The 27306-nt window shown below is 41.9% G+C and overlaps 2 protein-coding genes across 2 annotated transcripts; both read left to right on the top strand.

Annotated features, from left to right (window-relative positions):
• Positions 1-371: 371 nt before the first annotated feature.
• On the top strand, positions 372-2811 carry LOC134132876 (myelin-associated glycoprotein-like). The gene is made up of 4 exons (XM_062565544.1): positions 372-417; positions 758-1023; positions 1192-1519; positions 2407-2811. Exons 1-4 carry the CDS (start codon positions 372-374, stop codon positions 2694-2696), a joined length of 930 nt encoding a protein of 309 aa, XP_062421528.1. The 3' UTR covers positions 2697-2811.
• A 1095-nt stretch (positions 2812-3906) lies between these two features.
• On the top strand, positions 3907-14967 carry LOC119198087 (myelin-associated glycoprotein-like). The gene is made up of 5 exons (XM_062565543.1): positions 3907-3940; positions 4751-4823; positions 13092-13442; positions 13592-13897; positions 14654-14967. Exons 2-5 carry the CDS (start codon positions 4778-4780, stop codon positions 14965-14967), a joined length of 1017 nt encoding a protein of 338 aa, XP_062421527.1. The 5' UTR covers positions 3907-3940; positions 4751-4777.
• The last annotated feature ends 12339 nt before the right edge of the window (positions 14968-27306 follow it).

Raw genomic sequence — 27306 nt, 5'->3', positions numbered from 1 at the left:
GAGATACAGACCCACCTAAAATAATCGAACCTTTTGGGAGAATCAACTTAGTTATCGTCAAATTTGAAATGGTTATTGTAAGTCACTTTGGATAAAAGTGACAGCTAAAAAACATGTAATGTAAAGTAATGTGATGACATTCAGTGGTTCAGAACCGTAGAAACACTTTTCTGAACCTTTATTTTGATAATATTATTAATAAATATAGCTACAGCTAAACATTTCTCCAACAGCCTGTGCATCTGTTGCATTCATTAGAGCCTCATGAATAAACCGTACTTTAAATATCTTTAATAACCTGTAAATCCTCTAAACATGTGACTTGTTTCATGTGTAACCTCCAGAGTTTCTGCCTCTCCTGACTCACAAAGATGGCTGCAGCTCTGACTCTTCTTCTCATTGGTTCTCTGCTACAAGGTGAGCTGCTCTGCATTCACATCTGGATCATTGAGTAATAAAAGTGATCAAAAAGCATCATGTACACAATGTGAGTTAAGAATTCACACCACAGTACAACAGTATGTGTAATATATGCTGAAGCAATACAAGGACACAGTGAGCTACTAAAATGTTCTGATGTCTTTTAAATAAATATTCTTTGAACCAATCTATAACATATAATTTTTAGAGTTGTCGTTTTTCTAAGAATGAAATTAATTGGTAAGATTTTAGTGAGGTAACCAGGAAGTAAAAAATAATTATGACTTTACAGTTTTATTCAATTGTTCTTATTAATAATTTGTTTCTTGTGTTTCAGGTTCTCAGAGTAAAGATTTTAAGGCAGTTTTGCCGCAGACTATAGAGGTTCCTACAGGATCCTGTGTGACCATCCCCTGCTCCTTTAAAATAGAAGATAAACATAAATCCAATCTAGATGACACATGTGGAGCAAAATGGTTCAGAGATGGGACTCTTGTGTTTAACAGCAAAGATCCACAAACACCTTCAAATAATGGAGAACTGACAGGAAACTTGAGAAAAAAAGACTGCACCACAACCCTGAACAACATTCAACCTGCTAAAGTATAATTTTGCTGCACAAACAACCCTTCTTTCAGTCAAAGGTATTAAAGTCTGTTTATTAACATTTCACTCATTCATTTATCTTACACAGATGCCTTTAACTTGTTTTGCATTCATTTAATTTGTCAAATAGTGAACAAAATGTAGAAATGATGCTTTAGTGACCAGTTCAAATGGACCTTCTCACCAGATGATCCTCCCAGACCGACTCTGACTCCGTCAGCTCTGAAGGTGGAGGAGGGAGCCTCAGTGAGTTTGAGGTGCTCTGCTCCAGCTCCATGTCTGTCTCATCCTCCAAATGTGACATGGACCAAAGGCCTGGGGGACATTGTGGAGACACTGCAGGAGAATGAGGACAGAAGCAAAGTCCTGACCTCTAATGTGACCTTCACTGCCTCTCACAAGCATCATGGAGAGACGATCTCCTGTAAGGCCTCCTACCACAAACAGAATGGAAGCGCTGAGTCAGCTGTTAGTTTAACAGCTGATGTTTCATGTGAGTTTGTTTATCGTCAATCAATGTATTTATAGATATTTCATTTTAAATGATCGCAGTGATGAGCTTTCTCAACTTGCGTCAAAGTCAGGGCTAAAATAATCAGTTCATTAATCAAATTAATTCAAATATTAATGACATTTTTACCACAAACCAAAAAGCCTGTGGGCAAACCGGGGATCAGGAAAGGAGCAAACAGAACACATTCAACCTAATGACTGGAGCAAGGACAAGAGACACATGGCTTAAATACACAGGGCAGGTGCAGGTGATTGGACACAGGTGGAAACCATCAAGGACACAGCAGACCATCACAGGGGATGGCAGGAAGTGAAGCTGACCCAGGGACACAAGAGGCAGGAAACTACAAAATAAAACACAAACCCACAGCCTGTCGAGGCTGTTTAAAGACGCCTCCTCCACCTCAAGAACATTTAGTCTGGATTTTAGTAAACCATTATTGAGGGGATTATGAAAGATAAACCATGATGAAAATACTTCTTGGTTGAAGCTGCAGGTCAAAGGTCAGATTTAAAATTTTGGAAACAGTTCCCTGGTTTTAAATGATTTACCGAATCAAAACTAGATTTTGAATAATTCACCCAATAATACCTACTAAAGTGTAGTGAACTAATAGATCTGAGCATGACACCTTAATGCCTTTAATTGCAACTGGACATTTTCTCACCATTAAAGCGTCTTGATTGAACAGTTTTCGATTCGGTAAAACAGAAAATAATGTGGGAGTTGGACAATCCAACACAACATAGACGTTCAATTTGAGGATCACGTTTGAGTCGTATAGTTGATCCTCTGGACCCTAAACACTGATTGAATAGGTATTTTTTTAGATATTGATTGGTTGTGTTTCATTACTGGATTTTCAGATTCCCCCAAAGTCACCACCTTGTTAGTCTGCTCCTCTGGTCCAGTACCTGAGGGCAGTAATGTGAGTCTGACATGCAGTAGTACTGCTAACCCAGCAGTGAAGAACTACACCTGGTACAGAGATGATGGAGCAAATGAGACTTTTATTGGGACCGGACATGTTCTCACCATTAAAGCCTCTAGAGAAGTCAGTCCTTTGCTCTGCAAGGCTCATAATGATGTTGGAGTTGGACGATCCAACATCACACACATAGATGTTCATGGTTTGTATCATGCACCCAACAGATAAAATGACTGCAATAATAGAAATGGTGGTTTCTTTCTATCCAAACAAATGGGGATTTAACACTTTGACAAGTGTCCTGACAGAAGTATTTAAACCTGCACACTGCTATTAATGAGGATTTGAGGCTGATACGCAGCCACTGTAGCGTGAAGATAACACTTGAAGAGGGATTATGTGGAGTATTGTTTCATTTCTGATGACAGGTGTGGTTTGTGGATCATCTGATCTTCTCTTGGCTGTTGGTGGTGTTTCCCTCGGTGTGAACCTCCTTTTCTCAGTCTGCATCGTGTTCCTTTGGTACGTTATTCCACTGGATTCTACTTTCTGTAATGAAAGCTCTGTTGGTGGAAAACATTCAGTATACATATATGAGTATTTACATTTGGGTCTTTTTCTCTGTTGTGCTCAAAGGAGATCCAGAAGGAATGTGAAGCCAGAAGAAGTGGACCAAACCTACATTTCATTGGATCACAGAGACATATCTCCAGAGTATGACGTCATTGCTCAAACTTCAAGATGACTCAACTTCCACTGATCTTAATGATCACCAAATAACGTCATGATGATTCTTAAATTGAGTCAAAGGTGTGATTAGTGATGTGAGTGTTGTTAAAGCAGTATTCTACGAGCATTTGTAAACTACACAATGTCATTTGAATTTTATTTTAAAGTGAGCAGAGTAAAATGAGCAGATCAGAGTAAAATGAGCAAATACCCAAATGTTAATAAACACACCTCCTCTTTGGGACTATATTGTCAAATTACTACTGAAACTGGATCAAAGAGGTATTCAGTTTACGTTGTGGTGACTTTAGAGTCGACATTGTTTGTTTTTTGGTAATTTTTGGTGGTTTGGCTGCTTTTGGATGGTGCTGCGTTGTATTTACAGGTGTGTTCTGTCTCTTAAAGGTACAGTAGGTAAGAACCATGTATGTCATCAACACAGCAGAAGAGCTGTTGAGTTGGACTGTTCCACATCATAAAAATTATTCATGACTGTTTGTCTACCATACGTGATAAATTTGCATATTGCTTTTTAATAATAGGTAAATAAAGACACATGTGGGGCTATATGAATATTGTTTTTCAAATAAGTTCATTTCATGAAGTTTATTCTAACCCTCCAACCCATGAGGCTTTAGTGACTTCCTCATTTACACGTCATGTTTTCAAAAGCAGCACAATTTTTAAGGAACTTCATTTCTCTGATCTTCTTCCATCGATCTGCTCAAAGGACCAAAACAAATGTAAGTCATCAGATCTTTTCATAACGATTCTAAAATCATTCAAACTGATTTTAAATACAATACAATATAGCTAGAATTTAGACTTTAATCAACTTTAAAACAATGAACAATTTAAAAGGAGTAAAAAGAGAATTGTGTAAATTGGTAAAACTTTGAAACCTTTAAGCCGTTATTTGATTGTGGTTTTGGACATTGTTATTCTTGAGTAGATTTGCCTAAACCAATATAATGTTAAATATATTTGAAGACAAATTGAGGACACTTTGTCTTTGTCTGAGTGGCTTTCAGCATTTATCTTCCTGTTTCACCATTTCATCATTTCACCTTCCAGGGCGGGTTAAAAAAGCAGCGTGTGGTTTCAGTGACAAACTGAATGTGACAAATCATGACAACAATAAATATAACTACCGAATCATTTACGTTTTATTGATTAATTCAAATTTCGAAAACATTCAAACTTAATATGTTTTTGATCATTATTGTTTAACTTAATTGTTCAATTGTATGAGATACAGACCCACATAAAATAAGCTAAAAACTGAATTGGATTGTTCAAATGCACTTATTGCAAGTCGGTTTGGATAAAAGTGACAGCTAAATGACATGTAATGTGAAGTAATGAGTTTGAGTGATTTAGAACCCTAGAAACACATTTAACCTTTATTTTGATAATGTAAAAAAATATACTTAGCAAAACAGTTTGTGTATCTGATGCATTCATTAGAGCCTCGTGATCAAACCCTATTTTAAATATCTTTAATAACCTTTAAATCCTCTAAACATGTGACTTGTTTCATGTGTAACCTCCAGAGTTTCTGCCTCTCCTGACTCACAAAGATGGCTGCAGCTCTGACTCTCCTTCTCATTGGTTCTCTGCTGCAAGGTGAGCTGCACTGCAAGTTAGTAAAGTATTCACACCACAGTACAACAGTATGTGTAATATGCTGCAGCAATAGAAGGACGCAGTGGGCTACCATAGTGTTCTGCTTTTCAATAGATATTCTTTAGAAATGAACACATTTTTTTAAAGAATGATGTACATTGGTAAGATTTTAGTAAGGCAACCAAGCAGTAAAAATGCTCTTGACTTTACAGTTTTATTCAACTGTTCTTATTAACAATTTGTTTCTTGTGTTTCAGGTGGTCAGAGTAAAGAGTTTCAGGCATTTTTGCCGCAGACTATAGAGGTTCTTACAGGATCCTGTGTGACCATCCCCTGCTCCTTTGAGATAGAAGATAAATATGAATCAGATCTAGATGACACATGTGGAGCAAAATGGTTCAGAGATAGGACTCTTGTGTTTAACAGCAAAGATCCACAAACACCTTCAAATAATGGAGAACTGACAGGAAACTTGAGAAAAAAAGACTGCACCACAACCCTGAACAACATTCAACCTGCTGGCAGAAATAGATACTTTTTCAGGCTGGAATGTAACAACATTCTAAAATATAGTTTTGATGCAAAAACAGCACTTCTTTCAGTCAAAGGTATTAAAGTCTGTTTATTAACATTTCACTCATTCATTTATCTTACACAGATGCCTTTAACTTGTTTTGCATTCATTTAACTTGTCAAATAGTGAACAAAATGTAGAAATGATGCTTTAGTGACCGGTTCAAATGGACCTTCTCACCAGATGATCCTCCCAGACCGACTCTGACTCCGTCAGCTCTGAAGGTGGAGGAGGGAGCCTCAGTGAGTTTGAGGTGCTCTGCTCCAGCTCCATGTCTGTCTCATCCTCCAAATGTGACATGGACCAAAGGCCTGGGGGACATTGTGGAGACACTGCAGGAGAATGAGGACAGAACCAAAGTCCTGACCTCTAATGTGACCTTCACTGCCTCTCACAAGCATCATGGAGAGACGATCTCCTGTAAGGCCTCCTACCACAAACAGAATGGAAGCGCTGAGTCAGCTGTTAGTTTAAAGGCTGATGTTTCATGTGAGTTTGTTTATCCTCATTTATAGTTCATAGATTTTTCATTTTGAATGATTTCATTGATTAGCTCTCTTAACTTGAGTCAAAGTCAGGGCTAAAATAATCAGTTCATTAATCAAATTAATTCAAATATTAATGACATTTTTACCACAAACCAAAAAGCTTGTGGGCAAACCGGGGATCAGGAAAGGAGCAAACAGAACACATTCAACCTAATGACTGGAGCAAGGACAAGAGACACATGGCTTAAATACACAGGGCAGGTGCAGGTGATTGGACACAGGTGGAAACCATCAGGGACACAGCAGACCATCACAGGGGATGGCAGGAAGTGAAGCTGACCCAGGGACACAAGAGGCAGGAAACTACAAAATAAAACACAAACCCACAGCCTGTCGAGGCTGTTTAAAGACGCCTCCTCCACCTTAAGAACATTTAGTCTGGATTTACTAAATCATTATTGAGGGGATTATGAAAGATAAACCATGATGAAAATAGTTTTTGGTTGAAGCTGAAGGTTAAAAGTTTAACATTTTTATTTGAGGAAACAGTTTCCTTGTTTTAAATGATTTCCAGAATCAAAACTGGATTCCGAAAAATTCACCCAATAATTCCTACTAAAGTGTGGTGAACTAATATTTCTGAGCATAGACGTTCAATGTGAGGTTCACACGTCAAAGTTTTACATGCTGTAAAGCTATTATTTCAGTATATAACATGTAGATGAAATCGAGCGTTCTGATTGGTTGAGAGTGAGTCACACATGATTTACTCAAAGTAACACGTTAGATTTTGCGCGACCGTTAGCTGACATTTTAGCTTTTAGCTCGGTGGCGATCGCCGGAAACCCCCCCGGAAACCCCACAAATGATCTTTCGAGGCAATGCGAGCTTTCCTAACCGGACAATTAAGGTGGACGTCATGAGCGATGCGAATGAATGAGATGGTGCGGGACCCAATGCTGTTTACATGTACGTACGGGGACTATTTTTCCTCTAGAATGATGAAATGTCATACAAACCGTTTGGTGGCTACATCTATGTTGTGCTGAAAGTCAGCTATTTACTTAACATTTATCATTTCGCTGGTAACCCTGTTATAAAAGCAATAAGGTACACGAGGCAGTACTTCTTCTTGTCTTCAAGAATCTAACTGTTCGAGGGTGGCCTCGAGGGTTCAACTACACCCTCGAACTGTTACATTATTGGACGAATGTACAGCCTCTCGTACCGTATTGCTTTAATAATGATAGAAATCAATTTTTGATAAATCTGTAGGACCTCATAATTTGCTCATTAATTATTTAAGAAAGTCAAGTAAAAACTAAACTGAATTACTTGAGTCTAAATGTATTTTATGTACAGATGCACCACAGATCCTTTTCTCATCTGACGGCATTAAAAATGCTTTACTGGTTTAGGCTCTCTAAATTCAACACTTTACACTATTGCTGGTGATTTTGAGGCTGATACGCAGCCACTGGACCACTGTAGCGTGAAGATAACACTTGAAGTGGGATTATGTGGAGTATTGTTTCATTTCTAATGACAGGTGTGGTTTGTGGATCATCTGATCTTCTCTTGGCTGTTGCTGGTGTTTCTCTCGGTGTGAACCTCCTTTTCTCAGTCTGCATCGTGTTCCTTTGGTACGTTATTCCACTGGATTCTACTTTCTGTAATGAAAGCTCTGTTGGTGGAAAACATCCAGTATACATATATGAGTATTTACATTTGGGTCTTTTTCTCTGTTGTGCTCAAAGGAGATCCAGAAGGAATGTGAAGCCAGAACAAGTGGACCAAACCTACATGTCATTGGATCACAGAGAAATATCTCCAGAGTATGACGTCATTGCTCAAACTTCAAGATGACTCAACTTCCACTGATCTTGATGATCAACAAATAACATCATGAGTCTTTGTTGTTCTTATATTGAGTCAAAGGTGTGATTAGTGATATAAGAGTTACGGGAGTTTGTAAACTATATAATATCCTTTAAATATTTTTAAAAGTGAGCAGAGTAAAATGAGCAGATACACAAATTAATGTGAAAATACCCAACTGTTACTAAACACACCTCCTCTTTGGGACTAAATTGTTAAATTACTACTGAAACTGGATCAAAGAGGTATTAAGTTTTCTTTGTGGTCACTTTAGAGTCGGCAGTGTTTCTGTTTATTTTTTGTAGTTTTTGGTGGTTTGGCTGTTTTTTTAGGGTGCTGCGTTGTATTTACAGGTGTATTCTGTCTCTTAAAGGTACAGTACGTAAGAACCATTTATGTCATCAACACAGCAGTAGAGCTGTTGAGTTGGACTGTTCCACATTATGAAATGATTTATGACTGTTAGTCCATCATACGTCACAATAACCAACAGTGCTGTATTATTTTTCATTTTGTGCCACTGATGTTTACATGGATGAAGCTTTACTTCCTTTACATGCATCTGATACGTGTTGCATGAAAACAATGAGACTTCAGTGATGAATTGATTTGAATGAGAAAGAATGAGCTTTGATCTTTTTTTAAACCATTTAACAATTTACATAGTTGCATGATATTTTTTACCGTTTATGGTTGTGTTAATTATTAAAGGAAAGTTAACTGAATCCATGTGAGTCTTCTCAATGCAAATATATTGTTAATTCTGTATGATTCAAACATTGTCTAATCTTTTTAATTAGTGAGACATCTTAAATGTGCCAATGTTCTATAGTAATTCTGTATATTGCTTAATCAATAAAGGCTACTTAAAAGTTTTCATTGTGTCTATCATTTGTCTCATGACAAATGACGAAAAAGATGAGACTGGCGCTGCAAAGAAAACCGCTAGTACCTCCCTAATTCTGAGGTCTCAAGGTTGGCCAGTATGCCTTATACCACCCCTCTGTTACATGGGCGAGGTATCGAACAGGGTCTTCTTCTATTTGTTGCTATACGGTCAGTGGATAGAAACATCCCAGATACCAAAAATCGTGAACATTCATGATCACACGCACACTACATACTCGGAGTAAACGGACACCCCAATGCGCGGGATTTGGTTGTCTGTCAGATGGTGTACGTCGGCGCGCTTGTCGGAGCTCCGGGCACTGCACCTCCCAGGAAAGAGGAGTTTAGTACTCAGTTGTTCGGGGTGTCCATACGTTTGTTTCCAACCATGTCCAGTCCCTTGTCGCGATGGTCCCTTTGCTGGTAGCCCGAGGAGGACCGTCTATCAGCCGCGTCGGTATCCGCTGAATCCACCTCGTGGTCCCCGCAGCCCCCGGTGCTTTAAAAAGAGCGCTTCCTCTGTCCTGATTCGCTCGCTCGGTGTCAACACCTGTGCGAGCAATCGGTCACGAAACGTTCAAAGACTCGGTAGAGGGTAGGAACTTACAGACTTAATCTGAAAGTATAACGCGCACTTAAAAAAGACATTTTCAGGGCGCTACACAAACATTTAGTTTCTTTGAGGCCAAACGACTGAATATTTGGGTTAAAGATGTGTGACGTTAAAGCAACAGCTTCAAACAAGACACATGTGGGACTGTGTGAATATTGTTTTTTAAAATAAGGTAATTTCCTCCTCCAACCCATGAGGCTTTAGTGACTTCCTCAGTTACACGTCATGTCGTTGTTTTAACAAGCAGCACAACTTTTAAGGAACTTCATTTATCTGCACTTCTTCCATCGATCTGCTCAAAGGACCAAAACAAATGTAAGTCATCTAATCTTTTTATAACAATAAAATCATCACAACTTATCTAAAATGCAATACAACTATAATAACTATAACTCAGACTTTAATCAACTTTAGAACAATGAACAATTTAAAAGGAATACAAATAAAATTGTGTAAACAGGTAAAACTTTGAAAGCTTTAAGCCGTTATTTGATTGTGGTTTTGGACATTGTTACTCTTAAGTAGATTTGCCTAAAACAATATCATGTTAAATATATTTGAAGAAAAATAAAAGGACACTGTGTCTTTGTCTGTGTGGCTTTCAGCATTTATCTTCCTGTTTCACCATTTCATCATTTCAGCTTTCGTGGCGTGTTAAAAAAGCAGCGTGTGGTTTCAGTGACAAACTGAATATTATGAAACATGACAAACAATTCAGACAAAAAATATAGCAACTGAATCATTTATGTTTTATTGAAAATCTTTATCACAAAGTTTCATAAAAGTAAAAAATATATATATATAAAGTTTTTTTAAACGTAATTGTTAATAGTTGATTTGTGTGAGATGTTGATTTATTCAATAATTTAATTGTTTGTTTTTCACCCTAAAAACACTCCTTCTGAAGCTTTATATTGATAATATCATGAATAAATAAAGACTCAGCAAAACATTTCTGCAACAGTTGGAAGATAAACATGCTAAAACAGTGGGGGCTCTGGGAAAAACCGAAGTGCTGGTAGTCGACCTCGGATGTAGACAATCATCTTTGGCACCTCAAAATGATGAACATCGACGCACAAAACATCTTGATTTTCAGATGACCCAGAAAACCAAGCACAGACTCTCTGTCGTACTAAGGTAGAACATGATTGCAGTTTTTCCAACAATGCTCTAAACATGTGACTTGTTTCATGTGTAACCTCCAGAGTTTCTGCATCTCCTGACTCACAAAGATGGCTGCAGCTCTGACTCTCCTTCTCATTGCTTCTCTGCTGCCAGGTGAGCTGCTCTGCATTCACATCTGGATCATTAAGTATTAAAAGTGATCAAAAAGCATTAAGTACACAATGTTGGTGTGGAGTTCTGATTCATATCGCAAATATTTTATCTAACATATTAATGTAATAACTAATATTACACTACATCAAATGTCCTCTAGCTGACACTTTTTTCCAAAGCGACTGCATTTCAACCGTAGAGATACAAACTCAGAAGAATAACAAACAAGAAAGTGCAATTTCGTCAAATAAGCCGCTTCACAACTTGTTATAGATACGTGTCATTGTAAGTACAATTTACAAGGTGTAGTCTGAAGAGATGTGTCTTTAATTTGAAGATGTGAAGGCTCTCTGCGGTCCTGATGTCATCAGAGAGCTCGTTCCACCATTTGGGAGCAAGGACAGCAAAGAGTTGAGATCTTGTTGAGTGTTTTTCTCTCAGAGAGGGAGGAACAAGCAGCTTGGCAGATGCAGAGCAGAATGTGCGGGTTGGGATGTAGGATTTCACCATGTTCTGGATGTAGACTGGACCCGATCCATTCACAGCATGGGACGTGAGCACCAATGTTTTGAACTGTATGCGGGCAGCCACTGGTAACCAGTGAAGAGAGTGGAGGAGTGGAGGTGTGTGGGAGAATTTCGGAAGGTTGAAGACCAGTCGAGCTGCTGCATTCTGGATGAGCTGCAGAGGTCGAATGGCGGCAGCAGGGAGACCTGCCAGGAGCCATCTGAGTGAGAAGGCGTCGTATTCTCCTGATGTTTTACCTACAGGATCGTGTTGTCGCTGTGATGTTGGGAGTCAGGGAGAGTTGGTTGTCAAGTGTCACACTGATGTTCCTAGCAGTCAGAGTTGGCGTTACCACGGAGTTGACAATCAGGTCCTGGGTGGGAGAGTCTTTTCCCGTAAAGAGAAGTCGTTCATTCTTGTCCGTGTTGATCTTCAGGTGGTCAGCCGACATCCACTGAGAGGTGTCGTTCAGACATGCAGAGATCCTTGCCGCCACCTGAGTGTCTGAATGAGGGAAGGAGAGAATTAGTTGTGTTATTGGCGTAGCTCTTGTAGGAGAAACCATGTGAGCGAATGATACAGCCGAGAGAGTTGGTGTAGATAGAGAAGAGGAGGGGACCCAGGATGGAACCCTGACGAACTCCAGTAGTAAAAGTGGAAGGTTCCAATACAGATCCTCTCCAAGTTACCAGGTACATGCGGCCATCAAGGTAAGACGAGAGAAGGGAGCAGATTCTGAGACACCAAGTTCCTAACATATCTAACATCACACAACCTATAATTCTATCACTAAACATTACTACTTTCCACCACTAGGTGTGCTCTACTGCTAACAGTATGTGTAATATATCCTTCAGCAATCGAAGGACGCAGTGAGCTGCTAAAATGTTCTGCTGCTTTTCATTAGATGTTCTTTAAATCAGGGGTCTCAAACTCAAATTAACTTTTTTTTTAGTTACCTGTTGTTGCCACACACCAAAATGTTTCCTCCATACTAATGTATCACATTATTAAATAAATAACACCAACTTCTATGCATTAGACATGTTCCCTCGTGGCACAATGCTTCCAGCGTATGCTGATAGTGTGAGCAAGATTTTTCTCCATCGATTCGAATCCTGGTCGGTTCAATCTTTTAATATTTTAAAACTAGATTTTGTGGTGTACGTCACGCTTTGGCCATAAGAAAGCAATATCCGTTTTTATCCAAACGTGACGGCGCAAGGCTGCAGCCTCGTGAAGAAGTAGCGTTATAAATGTTTGTAAGTGTTCTGCGACACGCCAAATGTAACCAGTTGTTTGATGTTTTGACCCACGGGGTTCGAATCCTGGTTGTTCCGATCTTTTAAAAAAATAAATGTTTTCATATGTGGTCGTGATGTAGTGCTCACTTATACAATCGTAAACGCTGCAATGGATTGATGGATTGATTAATGAGTAGATTTTCAGCAATATGTTTGTGAATGTGTGGCGAATCAGGGAACAGACGCAGACACATCTGCTGCTGTCGGGTAAATACAAACACGCACTCCCAGGGAAACCAGTAGTAGGGAAACCAGTAGGTGTAAAAACCAGTAGGGGTGTAACACCGGCTCTCTCTCTCTCTCAATCACTCTCACACACACACATACGACCCCGCCCCCCATGACACTCACATGCATGCCGCATTCACTGGACAGGCGCACCTTAGGAAACCAGAACATAATAACATTGTCCCAAACAGTAGCTAACAGCCAAGTTGCAATATATGTAAAACTCGCGGGCCGCACTAACATTGAAATTTCATGTTAAGGTGGTGGCCAAAAAATATCGTCCCGAGGGCCACAATTGGCCTGCTATTTTAAGACCCCCTGCTTTAAATAAATCTTTAAACATTAGAGATTAAGACAGAATATTTAGAGTTGTCGTTTTGGATTGTTATTTTAAGAATGAGGTACAATGGTATATACGATTTTAGTAAGCCAACCAAGTAGTAAAAATTCTCATGACTTTAAACTTATTCAACTGTTCTTGTTAACAATTTGTTTCTTGTGTTTCAGGTTCTCAGAGTAAAGAGTTTCAGGCATTTATGCCGCAGACTATAGAGGTTCTTACAGGATCCTGTGTGACCATCCCCTGCTCCTTTGAGATAAAAGATGAATATGAATCAGATTTAGATGACACATGTGGAGCAAAATGGACAAAAGATAATAATCTTGTGTTTAACAGCAAAGATCCACAAACACCTTCAAATAATGGAGAACTGACAGGAAACTTGAGAAAAAAAGACTGCACCACAACCCTGAACAACATTCAACCTGCTGGCAACTATACATTTATCTTCAGAGTGGAATGTAACAACGGTCTAAAATGGAGTTTTGCTGTACAAGCAGCACTTCTTTCAGTCAAAGGTATTAAAGTCTGTTTATTAACATTTCACTCATTCATTTATCTTACACAGATGCCTTTAACTTGTTTTGCATTCATTTACTTTGTCAAATAGTGAACAAAATGTAGAAATTATGCTTTAGTGACCGGTTCAAATGGACCTTCTCACCAGATGATCCTCCCAGACCGACTCTGACTCCGTCAGCTCTGAAGGTGGAGGAGGGAGCCTCAGTGAGTTTGAGGTGCTCTGCTCCAGCTCCATGTCTGTCTCATCCTCCAAATGTGACATGGACCAAAGGCCTGGGGGACATTGTGGAGACACTGCAGAATAATAGTGACAAAAACAAAGTCCTGACCTCTGTAGTGACCTTCACTGCCTCTCACAAGCATCATGGAGAGACCATCTTCTGTAAGGCCTCCTACCACAAACAGAATGGAAGCGCTGAGTCAGCTGTTAGTTTAAAGGCTGATGTTTCATGTGAGTTCATTTAACCTCATTCATTGAATTTATAGATATTTTAATTGAAATTATCGCGTTGATTAGCTTTCTTAACTTGATTCAAAGTCAGGGCTGAAATAATTAGATTATTAATCCATTAGTTATGTGAAAGAATAGTAGTAAACTATTTTTTGAAAGTATTAATAATTAAATGGGATTAATGGTAATAAAATGGGTTCGTCTCACACTTAGGGATTTCCTGCTTTTGTCTCTTTTTTTCACAACTATGAATTGAATGTCTTTAGTATTTCATCTGTTGGGAGGACAGCAGGCAGAAGACGCCTCTTCCGCTTCTAAAAACATTCTGTTTGGCATTTTTCGGCATTGCTGGATTTTAGTAAACCATTAATAAGTTGACTATGAAAGTAAATAAAATATTTATGCAATTTTTTCTTAGATGAAGCTGCCAGTTTAAGGGGAAACTTGTCATTTTACAAAACAGTCCCCTCGATTTAAATGATTTCCAGAATCAAAACTAGATTGTGAAAACATTCTGGGAGAAATATTTTTGAATATCACCCCTTAATGCAGCAATCATGTTAAATGTTACCTTAGAATTTAAATATTTGCTAACATCATATGGATTTTAAACACACATGAAATGACATTTTATTTATTCTACATGATGTAAAGTTATATTTCAGTATATTAATTGAAATCAACGTTAGGTAAATCCACAGGACGTAGTTCATTTATCTACTTATTTAGTCTAATTGTATTCTATATATTGTACAGATGCACCACAGATCCTTCCCTCATCCGACTGCATCAGAGCTGGAGACCAGCTCAACTGCTCCTGTGTCACTCTGGGAAATCCTCCTCCCACTGTACGCTGGCATGTGAACGAGTCACCTGTCAATCACTCCGACGAGCTTTTGATAAGCAGCGAGCGTCTAAATGACACAACCAGGTGGAGCATCATCACACTGAATAAACAGCAGGAGGCGGGTCTTTCCTCCCTGCTCTGCTGCAGCATGAACTCTGTGGGATCTGCTACTCAGCAGTTTAGTGTCAACAGCAAGAGTCCAGGTGTGTATCATGTGCACTGACTGGGAGCTTATTAGGTATATTATGTACAGGTCTTAACACTTTAGGGCTTCGGTTAGGAGGTGAGGCCGTCAATGTGTTATAGAAAAACATTAATGCTGGTCATACTTCTCTTTTCTGCTTAACTTCACCATCAGTGGCCCATGTAGACTTCCCTAAACATCAGTTTCTTCCCTTTATTATCAGTGTTGGTGTCAGGACCAGATTAAAATGAGGACTCAGATGCAGAGGGTTTGGCGTCTTTATTCGCGTCGTGAAAAAACAAACAAACGGCTATGAGCTATCAGCGTTTCCGACGAAAGTTAACAAACTAAAATCTCTCTTAAACGAGCAAAACGAACGGCTTCGAAAGCGCGCTAAAACTAAATCTAAGAAGCTCAAACAAAAGGTCACTCTTACTCAGAGGAAAAAACAAAAGGGGTAATCATTCCGAGACAAGGCAATGGTATAAACAAATCCTGTGGCTGTGGCGAGGCTTGGGTGAACGCACGGTGGTACACTCAGGCACAAGACAAAGGGAGACGCAGACTATAAGACACATGAGGGTAATGGGAAACAGGTGGACACAATCAGGAATCAGGGGAGACGATTGGACTGGTGACATGAGGAAGGGCAAGTGACCTGAAACGAGAGGAAGGTTACTACTTTCAAAATAAAACGGAAATGACAAGACCAAAACATGCCGACAAAAACCCAACTTGACCTCACCCTGTGACAGTACCCCCCCTTCTAGGGCCGACTCCTGACGGCCCAGGCTGTTCAGGGTGGTCCCTATGAAAATCCTTTATGAGGTTAGGGTCTATAATGAAACGCGATGGGATCCACTGTCTCGCCTCCGGTCCATATCCTTCCCAGTCTACTAGGTACTGTCTACCCCGGCCCCGAGTGCGTACCGCCAACAACTGCTTGACCTTATACACCGGACCGCCGTCTATAACTTCTGGTTGTGGCGGGGGTGCAGCAGCAGGGACCATCGGGCTCTCTTTCGCAGGCTTGACCTGGCTGACGTGGAAGGTGGGGTGAGCACGAAGGGATTGAGGCAGGCGAAGACGGACCGCCACAGGTCCAATGGTCTTAGTGATGGGGAACGGGCCCACGAACCGTGGCGCCAGCTTCCTTGAAGGCACCTTGAGGTTGAGGTTCTTAGCTGACAACCACACTTTCTGACCTTGCTGGTAGGCAGGGGCGGGTCGTCTCTTGCGGTCTGCAGCCTTCTTTACTCTGTCCCTTTGGCGAATCAGCACCTGCCGGGCGGCTGCCCAGATGCGACGGCAGCGACGAATCATTGCAAGGGCGGAGGGCACAGACACCTCCGGTTCATTGTCTGCAAACACGGGGGGCAGGTAACCAAACACACATTGAAATGGTGGGAAATTAGTGGCTGAGGTAGGCAATGAATTGTGGGCATACTCGGCCCAGACCAGGTTCTTGCTCCATGTTGAGGGATCCTGGGCCACCAGACACCGGAGGCTGGTTTCCAGTTGCTGGTTGAGGCGTTCGGTCTGGCCGTTGGCCTCTGGGTGATATCCCGAGGTCAGGCTGGCCTTCGCTCCGATGAGCCGACAAAAGGCCCTCCAGAACCGGGAAACAAATTGGGGCCCCCGGTCCGAAACTATGTCCTTGGGGAAGCCGTGGATCTTAAAAACATTGTTCATCATTACCTCCGCCGTTTTCTTGGCGGAGGGTAGTTTTGGCAGAGCAATGAATCTAGCCATCTTAGAAAATCTATCCACAACTGTGAGGACAGTGGTGTTACCTTGTGAAACCGGGAGCCCCGTGACAAAGTCCATAGAGATGTCTGACCACGGTCTGGAGGGGATGGGTAGTGGCTGTAAGAGTCCCATGCGTGACGTAGAAGAAGTCTTGTTTCGGGCGCAGACCGAACATGCCTCAACGTACTCCCGGACCTCCGGCTCCATGGCTGGCCACCAGAATCTCCGGGAGATGACGAACATCGTCCTCCGAACTCCCGGATGGCAAGAAAGCAGTGAGGTGTGGGCCCAGTGGATCACCTGTGGGCGTAACTCAACCGGAACAAACAACCGAGTTGCGGGGCACCCACTAGGTGGTGGGGTCTCACCATTAGCCTGCTTTACCTCATTTTCTATCTGCCAAGTCACTGCTCCAACCACACAGGTTAGTGGAAGGATGGTTTCTGGTTCTTTGGCAACAGGCTCGGGGTCGAAGAGTCGAGACAAGGCGTCGGGCTTGACGTTGCGGGACCCCGGCCTGTAGGAAAGGGAAAAAGAAAACCGGTTAAAGAAAAGCGCCCACCTGGCCTGGCGAGAATTCAGTCTTTTGGCTTTTTTAATGTATTCAAGGTTCTTGTGATCAGTCCAGACAATGAATGGGTGGTTAGCCCCCTCAAGCCAGTGTCGCCACTCCTCCAGGGCCACCTTGACCGCCAGCAGTTCCCGGTTACCAACATCATAATTGCGTTCTGCTTTGGACAGCCGCTGTGACAGGAAGGCGCAGGGATGCATTTTACCATCCTGCTCCGACCGCTGTGAGAGGACTGCCCCGATCCCTTCATTGGAGGCGTCTACCTCGACCACAAACTGTCGCCGGGGGTCTGGCATGGTGAGAATGGGGGCCGAGGTGAAAAGACGCTTGAGGTTCTGGAAGGCTGTCTCCGCCTGTGGAGACCATTGGAACTGCACCTTTGAGGAGGTAAGAGCATGGAGAGGGGCAGCTATTGCGCTAAAGCCTCTGATGAACCGTCTGTAAAAGTTAGCAAAGCCGAGGAATTGCTGAACCCTTTTACGGCTATCAGGTGTGGGCCATTCTGCCACAGCGCTAATTTTTGCCGGATCCATCTGCACCCTTCCAGGGGCTACAATGAAGCCCAGGAAGGAGATGGTGTCGGCATGAAATACACTTTTTTCTGCTTTGACGTAGAGTCTGTTCTCCAACAGTCTTTGAAGTACTCTGGTTACGTGCTCTCTATGGGTGTCAAGGTCAGGTGAGTAAATGAGGATATCATCCAGGTACACATACACGAAATGGTCTATAAAGTCCCTTAGGACATCATTAATCATGGCTTGGAACACTGCGGGCGCGTTTGTTAGCCCAAACGGCATGACCAGGTATTCGTAATGTCCCCTTGGGGTATTAAACCCTGTCTTCCACTCGTCACCCTCTCTTATTCTGATTAGATGGTAGGCACTGCGAAGGTCTAGCTTAGTAAAGACTTTAGCCTGCTGAAGCTGATCGAACACAGAGGACATGAGGGGTAGAGGGTAACGGTTCTTTATTGTGATGTCGTTTAGAGGGCTGTAGTCTATACAGGGCCTCAGGGACCCGTCCTTCTTTGCCACAAAGAAGAAGCCGGCGCCTGCTGGGGATGACGAGGGGCGGATCAACCCCGCTTTGAGTGAAGTCTGGATGTACTCCCGCATGGCCTCCTTCTCCGGCCCCGAAACAGAGTACAGGCGGCCCTTGGGAACGACAGAGCCCGGAAGCAGATCTATAGCGCAGTCATATGTCCGATGTGGGGGAAGAGACATGGCTTTAGTCTTGTTAAAAACCTCACGAAGGTGGCGATAGCAGGAGGGCACAGTGTTCAGGTCCGGGTACTCTGAGTCTGTGGTAGATTTAACGGAAGCAAGGTTAAGCACTGGAATATCCTCTGCCGGACTAAAAACGTCGAGGCAGTTCCCAACACAGTCCTCCCCCCACCCTATAATTTCTCCCGTTCTCCAGTTCACATGGGGGTTGTGGCGAAACAGCCATGGCTGTCCCAAGACCAGTGCCTGAGAAGGGGATTGAAATAAATAAAAACGAATGATCTCTTTATGGTTCTTTATGTGCATTTCGAGAGGTTCGGAGGTGTGGGTGATGGTGAACAGTTCTGCTCCGTTGAGGGCCTTGGCTTGGATAGGCTTTACCAAGAGTTCGGACTTGATACCGAGTCTCTCCGCTAGTCCCCAGTCCAACAAGCTCGCGTCAGCTCCCGAGTCTAATAGCGCCTCAAGTTCTGTGGTGGTGTGGTGCATTACCTTGACTGCTGTGAGGGTTCGGGAAGCAGAGCCTGGAGCAGCGAGTTGTCTCACCACTGTGGGTCTCCTGGCTGGACAGCCCGCAACAAGATGGCCCAAATCCCCGCAATAAAAGCACCGCCCTTCTTGCTGTCGTCGCAGTCGCTCTCCCGTGGTCAGCCGGGCCCTCCCCAGCTGCATAGGTTCCCCCCCTTCTTCTGTGGTGAAAGGCCCCGGTTGGTCGGGCGGAGCGCGTTGGGGGTCTGGCCCGCCTGGTGCACGGGTGCGTGGGTATCCCTCAGCCGTAGCAGAGCTGTTGCTCCGCTCTCGTCTGAGTTGGCGGAGCCGGTTATCCGTCCGGATGGCAAGTGCGATTAGAGAGTCTAAATCTGGGGGTAGATCCAAAGGCACCAGGAGGTCTTGAACAGGGGCAGCCAGCCCCTTCAGGAACACATCGTACAAGGCGGTGGAGTTCCACCCGCTCTCTGCAGCCAAGGTGCGGAAGTTTATGACGTAGTCACAAACAGAGCTGTCGCCTTGCCTCAACCTGCTCAGCTCCTGAGCCTTTTCGCGGTCGGTCGACACTGGGTCAAAAACCCTCTGTAAGGCTGCTTTAAAGTCGGTGAGGGAAAAGCAGAGTGGGGAGTCACGAGCCCACTCTGCCGAGGCCCATGCTTTGGCCCTGCCGGTCAGGTGTGTCATCATAAATGCTACCTTGGATCTTTCGGTGGGGAAAGCATGAGGAGTCAGTTCAAAATGAATGGAACAGTCAATGAGAAAGGTTTTGCATAGTCCCTGCTCCCCCGCAAATTTCTCAGGGGGGGCTAACCTTCCTCCAGACCCATGGACAACCGCTGTTGGGGGAGGAGCAGCGTCTACTGTCAAGGCCCTGGGGGCTGTGGTGTCCTGGACGAAAAGGTCACGCAGACCCTGAATTTGGGATGAGAGTAGGCTTATGTGGGAAGCCAGTGACGTCTGGAATTCCTCCTGACGGGAAAGACGGGCATCTTGGGCACCCAGGGCTGCCGCCATCTGTTCTGCCTCTGCTGAGTCCATACTGGCCTGAGTGTTCTGTCAGGACCAGATTAAAATGAGGACTCAGATGCAGAGGGTTTGGCGTCTTTATTCGCGTCGTGAAAAAACAAACAAACGGCTATGAGCTATCAGCGTTTCCGACGAAAGTTAACAAACTAAAATCTCTCTTAAACGAGGAAAACGAACGGCTTCGAAAGCGCGCTAAAACTAAATCTAAGAAGCTCAAACAAAAGGTCACTCTTACTCAGAGGAAAAAACAAAAGGGGTAATCATTCCGAGACAAGGCAATGGTATAAACAAATCCTGTGGCTGTGGCGAGGCTTGGGTGAACGCACGGTGGTACACTCAGGCACAAGACAAAGGGAGACGCAGACTATAAGACACATGAGGGTAATGGGAAACAGGTGGACACAACCAGGAATCAGGGGAGACGATTGGACTGGTGACATGAGGAAGGGCAAGTGACCTGAAACGAGAGGAAGGTTACTACTTTCAAAATAAAACGGAAATGACAAGACCAAAACATGCCGACAAAAACCCAACTTGACCTCACCCTGTGACAGTTGGAAGCTTGGATAGATATGTGATGACAAAACACAGCAGCTAGTGGGACAGAGAAACACGTAATAAAGGCCCTATTTATTAAAAATGGGCCTGGACCACAAAGAGAGAGAGAGAGAGACTGTCAGTTTGAGGTGGAAGTAGGACTCAAACGCAATTCTTAGTAACAAAAGTAAACTTTATGCAGAAACACGTGTACCAGACTCTCAACACAACTCTCCAACATCGACATGGAAAACTCAAGTAACAGACAAGAGACAAGTGACACATGGTTAAAATACACTGGGAAGGTGCAGGTGGTTGTTATATAACAACTTTTCCACATTTTACATTTGTGAGGTCAACGACTGTTGAGATGTTAAAACAATCTTTAGAAAACTTTTAAAATTAAGCATTTTTTCCAGATAATATCTACAAATCTGTACATTATTTGTTTTATTTTAGAAGGGTGTTTATTCTCAATTTCTTGACGACATCTCTGAGGTTTCACCAGAACAAATGATGATGTTTCATTGTCCTCACGTTTCAGACAAAGTGACGTTGACAGTTTCCATCAGCGTGGTTGTCGCTCTACTTCTACTAGTATGTGCTCTGCTGTTTGTGATCAGGTAAGGTGACAACAAAATGTAACACATAACAGTTACTGTTTAACTAACATTGTTTAACTAACACTCTAAGGAGCGTTTGTTCGGATCAAAGTTAAAACTAAAGTTAACATTCACTTCTGTGAGACTATTTTATTGCAGCTTTCTCTGTAATAAACAGAACAGTTGATTAAGGAACAGGAAAACAGAGATGACTCTCATACACACATGTGATAGTTAAACGTTGGACTGTACTTTGCAGGGCTCAGAAGACCCACCATGACCATGGAGAGGGACAGGAGGTACCCTCAGAGTACGCTGTTCTACTTCAGTCACACCGGATTAGCAGAGGACGTTTGGCACTGATGTTTTCTCTGTAATTGTATAGTTACCAAACACAGCAGAAGGAGCCAGCGGAGGCCCAGAGGAAACCAGTGAGGAGGGCAAAGATGTGCTTTACTCAACTGTGAACTGGAGAACCAGCAGCAGGAAGAAGAGGGCCGAGGCCTTGGAGGAGAGTCCCCAACCCGGTGGATCGTATCTGGAGGAGGAGATGTGCGTGGCGGGAGGAATGCTCAGAGGCTTTGTGAGCAACGCGCTGGAGATGGAAGGTCTCTATGGCAACGTGGAGCCCAGGAAGGTAAAGAGAGAGGAGCAAAGTGAATATGCTCAGGTTAAATTCAAAGAAAAGAGATAAGTAGATCAAGTTAAAGTCAATGATGAACCGTTTTCACATTTTCTACTGTGCTGATGCTCATTACGGTGAAATGTTGAATTTACTTACTTACTTTTACTATACTTTAATATATTGGTCACATAGTTGTGTGATTCCATTTAAACTTTTCCTTGATTTTTTTGTCTGTTAAATACTACCCCTAAAGGTCAGTTACTGGGATGAATTTCACTGAAGGAATCCATGCAGTTATTAAACTGAAACAACAGTTTAGTTGTCTCCTGCTCCACGTCACAGCAAATGAACACGCTGCCCCCTGGTGATAGTTGATTGTTATTTATTCCTCAATCAGCTTTGTTGGGCAACAACCTCACATTATGTGGTAAAAAGGAGGGACGGGGAGCCGGTGCATTTAGCCAGGTCTCTACTGGAGACTTAATGGTGGACTCAGTGGGAACAGCTTTGCTCAGTGGGATCTGTTAGGGGTATAAGTAGAAGTGCACACCTAGCGGTGGAAAGTATGTTACATGTAGTAATGTTTAGTGTAGAATTGTATTTTGTGTGATGTTAGATAGCATTATAATCAATAACAATATAAATAACAATTTATAGTCATGTAAATCATATAAATACTGTACACATTAACATCCTGTCACGATGTTAATACCCGGGGACGGAAGCTAATTGTCGTCCTTTATGGATTTCTCCCAACTTTCTCCACAAAGAGGGTTTTTTGTGAGTTTTTTCTCCTGTCAGGTATTAAGATGAGCAACTGGATGCAAGACAGCCGAGTGAGAAAGAGTATTGCACCACATAAACTGTGATAAACCATAAAGAACTGTCTTATATATATTATATACTTATTATATGTTGTGTTGTATTTGAAGTGTACTAGTTATAAGATGAAGACAAACTATGTATACTATGTTATATTCACTCATTGAGGCATAAAGCCAAATGTTTCTACATAGAGTGCATTGGAATGTGAGGGAGAGATGAGACAGAGAGGTTTCAGGTTACTGCAGCAGATTCACACCTGGATGTGAAGAGGATGAACCAGGAGGAGACACTGAAGGACAAGAGAATGACATTCAAACGCACCCAAAAGCCCATTTTTATTGCCAAGTATTACACTGCCTGGCCAAAAACAAAGTTGACAACTGGATTTAACGAAGCCAATAGGTACGAGCCTCCTATCTAAGGAGATTGCAGAAACTACAAAAATCCGGTTAAGGACTGTTAAAAGCATTATCAAAAACTAGAAGGATAGTGGGGACCCATCGAGAAGTGATGCACCCATCACGCCTAGTGCCTACTGTACAAGCCTGTGGGGGCTGTGCTGTTATCTGGGCTTGCTGCAGTGGCTGCAGGTCGAGGTTCAGCAACAGCATGTGCTCAAAGAATGAGGTCAGCTGACTAACTGAATATACTGAATGACCAGGTTATTCCATCAATGGATTTTTTCTTCCCGGATGGCACATGCATATTCCAAAATGATGATGCCAGGATTCATAGGGCTCAAAATGTGAAAGAGTGGTTCAGGGAGCATGAGACATCATTTTGTCTCCATCATCAACACAAGATCTTGGTTAGAACATGTCAACACGGGATGGAAATGAATCTTGTGACATTGTAGAAGCTTGTGGAAACAATGCCACAGCGAATGCGCGCCTTGATCAAAGCTTAAGGCCGTCCGACAAAATATTAGAGTGTGTGACCTCTTTTTTTTGGGCAGGCAGTGTATATTGCACATAGAGGAAAACTGTTGCCTGCCTTTAACCAATCCCACACAGTGGGGGCAGTGGGCTGCAGTAAAGACGCCTGGGTAGCAGTAAGGGGTTATGTTCAGGGACACTTAGACATGGGACATGGGACTCTACTGGCGGCCTGAGAGGTGAAGACCGGAGTACGGGGGGGGCCAGCAGCTCCTCATTTGTGTTTCATTGAATATCTCCATCACAAAGTTTATTAAAATGTGTTCTTACCCTGAAACAAATGTGAAAAATGAGTGTTCATTAAATCAGTATTCTACAAGCGTTTGTAAACTATACAATGTCATTTGAAGATTTCTTTTAAGTGGGCAAAGAAAAAAATAGCAGAATAATAAACTAAACACACCTCCTCTGTGGGACGTTATCGTTGAATTAACACTGAAACTCGATCAAAGAAGTATTCAGTTTACTTTGTGTTTTTTGTAGTTCTTGGTGGTTTGGCTGCTTTTGTGTGGTGCTGCGTTGTATTCAGAGGTGTATTCTGTCTCTTAAAGGTACAGTACGTAGGAACCATGTATGTCATCCACACAGCAGATGAATGAACTGGGTGAACTCTTCTCTCACCTTCTGAAGTTAATACGTAGAGCTGTTGAGTTGAACTGTTCCACATTATGAAATGATTTATGACTGTTTGTCCATCATACGTGACAACTTTGCATATTGCTTTACAATAAAGACACATGTGAGACTGAATTTTCTTTCTTCAAATAAATTAATTTCATGAAGTTCATTCTAACCCTCCCACCCATGAGGCTTTAGTGACTTCCTCATTTACACGTCATTTCATTGTTTTAAAAAGCAGCACAACTTTTAAGGAACTTCATTTTTTCTGCACTTCTTCCATCGATCTGCTCAAAGGACCAAAACAAATGTAAGTCATCCGATCTTATCATAACGATTTTAAAATCATTCAAACTGATTTTAAATACAATATAGCTAGAACTTTAATCAACTTCAAAACAATGAACGTTGTGTAAATGGGTGAAACTTTGGAACCTTTAAGCCGTTATTTGATCGTTCCTCTTGAGTAGATTTGCCTAAAACAATATCATGTTCAATTTTTTGGAAGACAAATTAAGGACACTGTGGGGCTTTTAGCATTTCACCATTTCGTCATTTCACTTTCCAGGGCGTGTTAAAAAAGCAGCGTGTGGTTTGAGTGACACATTGAATATTAAGAAGCATGATAATAATAAATGTAACCACTGAATCATTTACGTTTCCTTATTTCAAATTTCAAAAACATTTAAATGAATCATACATAAATGTTTATCCATAATGTTTAACTTAATTGTTCAGTTGTGTGAGATACAGACCCACCTAAAATAATCTAACAACTGAGTTGTATTGTTGAAATTTACTTATTCGGTAAATTATTCATTATATCGGTTCGGATAAAAGCAAAAGCTACATGACATGTAATGTAAAGTAATGTAATGACATTCAGTGGGTCAGAACCCTAGAAACACTTTGCTGAACCTTTATTTTGATAATATTATTTGTACTGACGAAGTCCTATACGTAGTCTAGTACTGGTTGCTAATACGGCCGATAGGTTTAGACGTGCGCCCGGTGCGCTCGAACACAGCAAAAACGGAGAGTTCTTTGATGGTTACAATTATTTTGCATGTTTATTTTACATGCAAATATCATACAGCGGCAAACTTTTGTTCATAATACATTTACCCCCAAAATAACAAACCGCATTGCTCACCACAAAGGCACACACGCACATTGGCACAGTCAAAAACTGTTTGCTTCCCAAATTAGCAACACCTGTGTCTGGGATTCCTGCAGGTTAAATGCCCTACCTGGGCTGATCCGAGGTCAGCTGAGCCACAAAGCACATACAGCCCCCTAGTGGCACAGAGAAAAATTAAATTAAATAATACCAAATGAATATGGCTCCTACATTATTAATAAATATAGCTACAGCTAAACATATCTCCAACAGCCTGTGCATCTGTTGCATTGATTAGAGCCTCATGAATAAACCGTACTTTAAATATCTTAAATAACCTGTAAATACTCTAAACATCTGACTTGTTTCATGTGTAACCTCCAGAGTTTCTGCCTCTCCTGACTCACAAAGATGGCTGCAGCTCTGACTCTTCTTCTCATTGGTTCTCTGCTGCAAGGTGAGCTGCACTGCATTCACATCTGGATCATTGAGTAATAAAAGTGATCAAAAAGCATCATGTACACAATGTGAGTTAAGAATTCACACCACAGTACAACAGTGTGTGTAATATATGCTGCAGCAATAGAAGGAAGTGTATAGTCAGCTACTAACGTGTTCTTCTGCCTTTTAATTGATATTCTTTAAATAAATATTTAAAAATTAACAACAAATTTCTAGAGTTGTCATTTTGGGCGATTTTAAGAATGACATATATTGGTAAGATTTTAGTAAGGCAACCAAGCAGTAAACAATGCTCATACCTTTACAGTTTTATTCAACTGTTGTTATTAACCATTTGTTTCTTGTGTTTCAGGTTCTCAGAGTAAAGAGTTTGCGGTATTTATGCCGCAGACTATAGAGGTTCTTACAGGATCCTGTGTGACCATCCCCTGCTCCTTTGAGATAGAAGATAAATATGAATCAGATCTAGATGACACATGTGGAGCAAAATGGTTCAGAGATAAGACTCTTGTGTTTAACAGCAAAGATCCACAAACACCTTCAAATAATGGAGAACTGACAGGAAACTTGACAAAAAAAGAATGCACCACAACCCTGAACAACATTCAACCTGCTGGCAGCAATAGATACTTCTTCAAGCTGGAATGTAACAACGATCTAAAATATATTTTTGATGCACAAACAACACTTCTTTCAGTCAAAGGTATTAAAGTCTGTTTATTAACATTTCACTCATTCATTTATCTTACACAAATGCCTTTAACTTGTTTAACATTCATTTACTTTGTCAAATAGTGAACAAAATGTAGAAATGATGCTTTAGTGACCGGTTCAAATGGACCTTCTCACCAGATGATCCTCCCAGACCGACTCTGACTCCGTCAGCTCTGAAGGTGGAGGAGGGAGCCTCAGTGAGTTTGAGGTGCTCTGCTCCAGCTCCATGTCTGTCTCATCCTCCAAATGTGACATGGACCAAAGGCCTGGGGGACATTGTGGAGACACTGCAGGAGAATAGGGACAGAACCAAAGTCCTGACCTCTGTAGTGACCTTCACTGCCTCTCACAAGCATCATGGAGAGACGATCTCCTGTAAGGCCTCCTACCACAAACAGAATGGAAGCGCTGAGTCAGCTGTTAGTTTAAAGGCTGATGTTTCATGTGAGTTTGTTTATCGTCAATCAATGTATTTATAGATATTTCATTTTAAATGATCGCAGTGATGAGCTTTCTCAACTTGCGTCAAAGTCAGGGCTAAAATAATCAGTTCATTAATCAAATTAATTCAAATATTAATGACATTATTTCCACAAACCAAAAAGCCTGTGGGCAAACCGGGGATCAGGAAAGGAGCAAACAGAACACATTCAACCTAATGACTGGAGCAAGGACAAGAGACACATGGCTTAAATACACAGGGCAGGTGCAGGTGATTGGACACAGGTGGAAACCATCAAGGACACAGCAGACCATCACAGGGGATGGCAGGAAGTGAAGCTGACCCAGGGACACAAGAGGCAGGAAACTACAAAATAACACAAACCCACAGCCTGTCGAGGCTGTTTAAAGACGCCTCTTCCACCCTAAGAACATTTAGTC

Source organism: Pungitius pungitius, chromosome 11 (genome assembly GCF_949316345.1).
Source record: "Pungitius pungitius chromosome 11, fPunPun2.1, whole genome shotgun sequence".
Classification (NCBI taxonomy): Eukaryota; Metazoa; Chordata; class Actinopteri; order Perciformes; family Gasterosteidae; genus Pungitius; species Pungitius pungitius.
This window is presented reverse-complemented; position numbering and strand designations above follow the sequence as displayed.

Excerpts from the sequence above, each read along its gene's own strand:
- LOC119198087 (XM_062565543.1), top strand. The coding sequence starts at position 4,778 with ATGGCTGCAGCTCTGACTCTCCTTCTCATTGGTTCTCTGCTGCAAG. Across the intron at positions 13,443-13,591 it reads AGCACTTCTTTCAGTCAAAG|ATGATCCTCCCAGACCGACT; the intron begins GTATTAAAGTCT and ends CCTTCTCACCAG. Across the intron at positions 13,898-14,653 it reads TTTAAAGGCTGATGTTTCAT|ATGCACCACAGATCCTTCCC; the intron begins GTGAGTTCATTT and ends TATATTGTACAG.
- LOC134132876 (XM_062565544.1), top strand. The coding sequence starts at position 372 with ATGGCTGCAGCTCTGACTCTTCTTCTCATTGGTTCTCTGCTACAAG. Across the intron at positions 1,024-1,191 it reads ACAACATTCAACCTGCTAAA|TTCAAATGGACCTTCTCACC; the intron begins GTATAATTTTGC and ends TTTAGTGACCAG. Across the intron at positions 1,520-2,406 it reads TTTAACAGCTGATGTTTCAT|ATTCCCCCAAAGTCACCACC; the intron begins GTGAGTTTGTTT and ends CTGGATTTTCAG.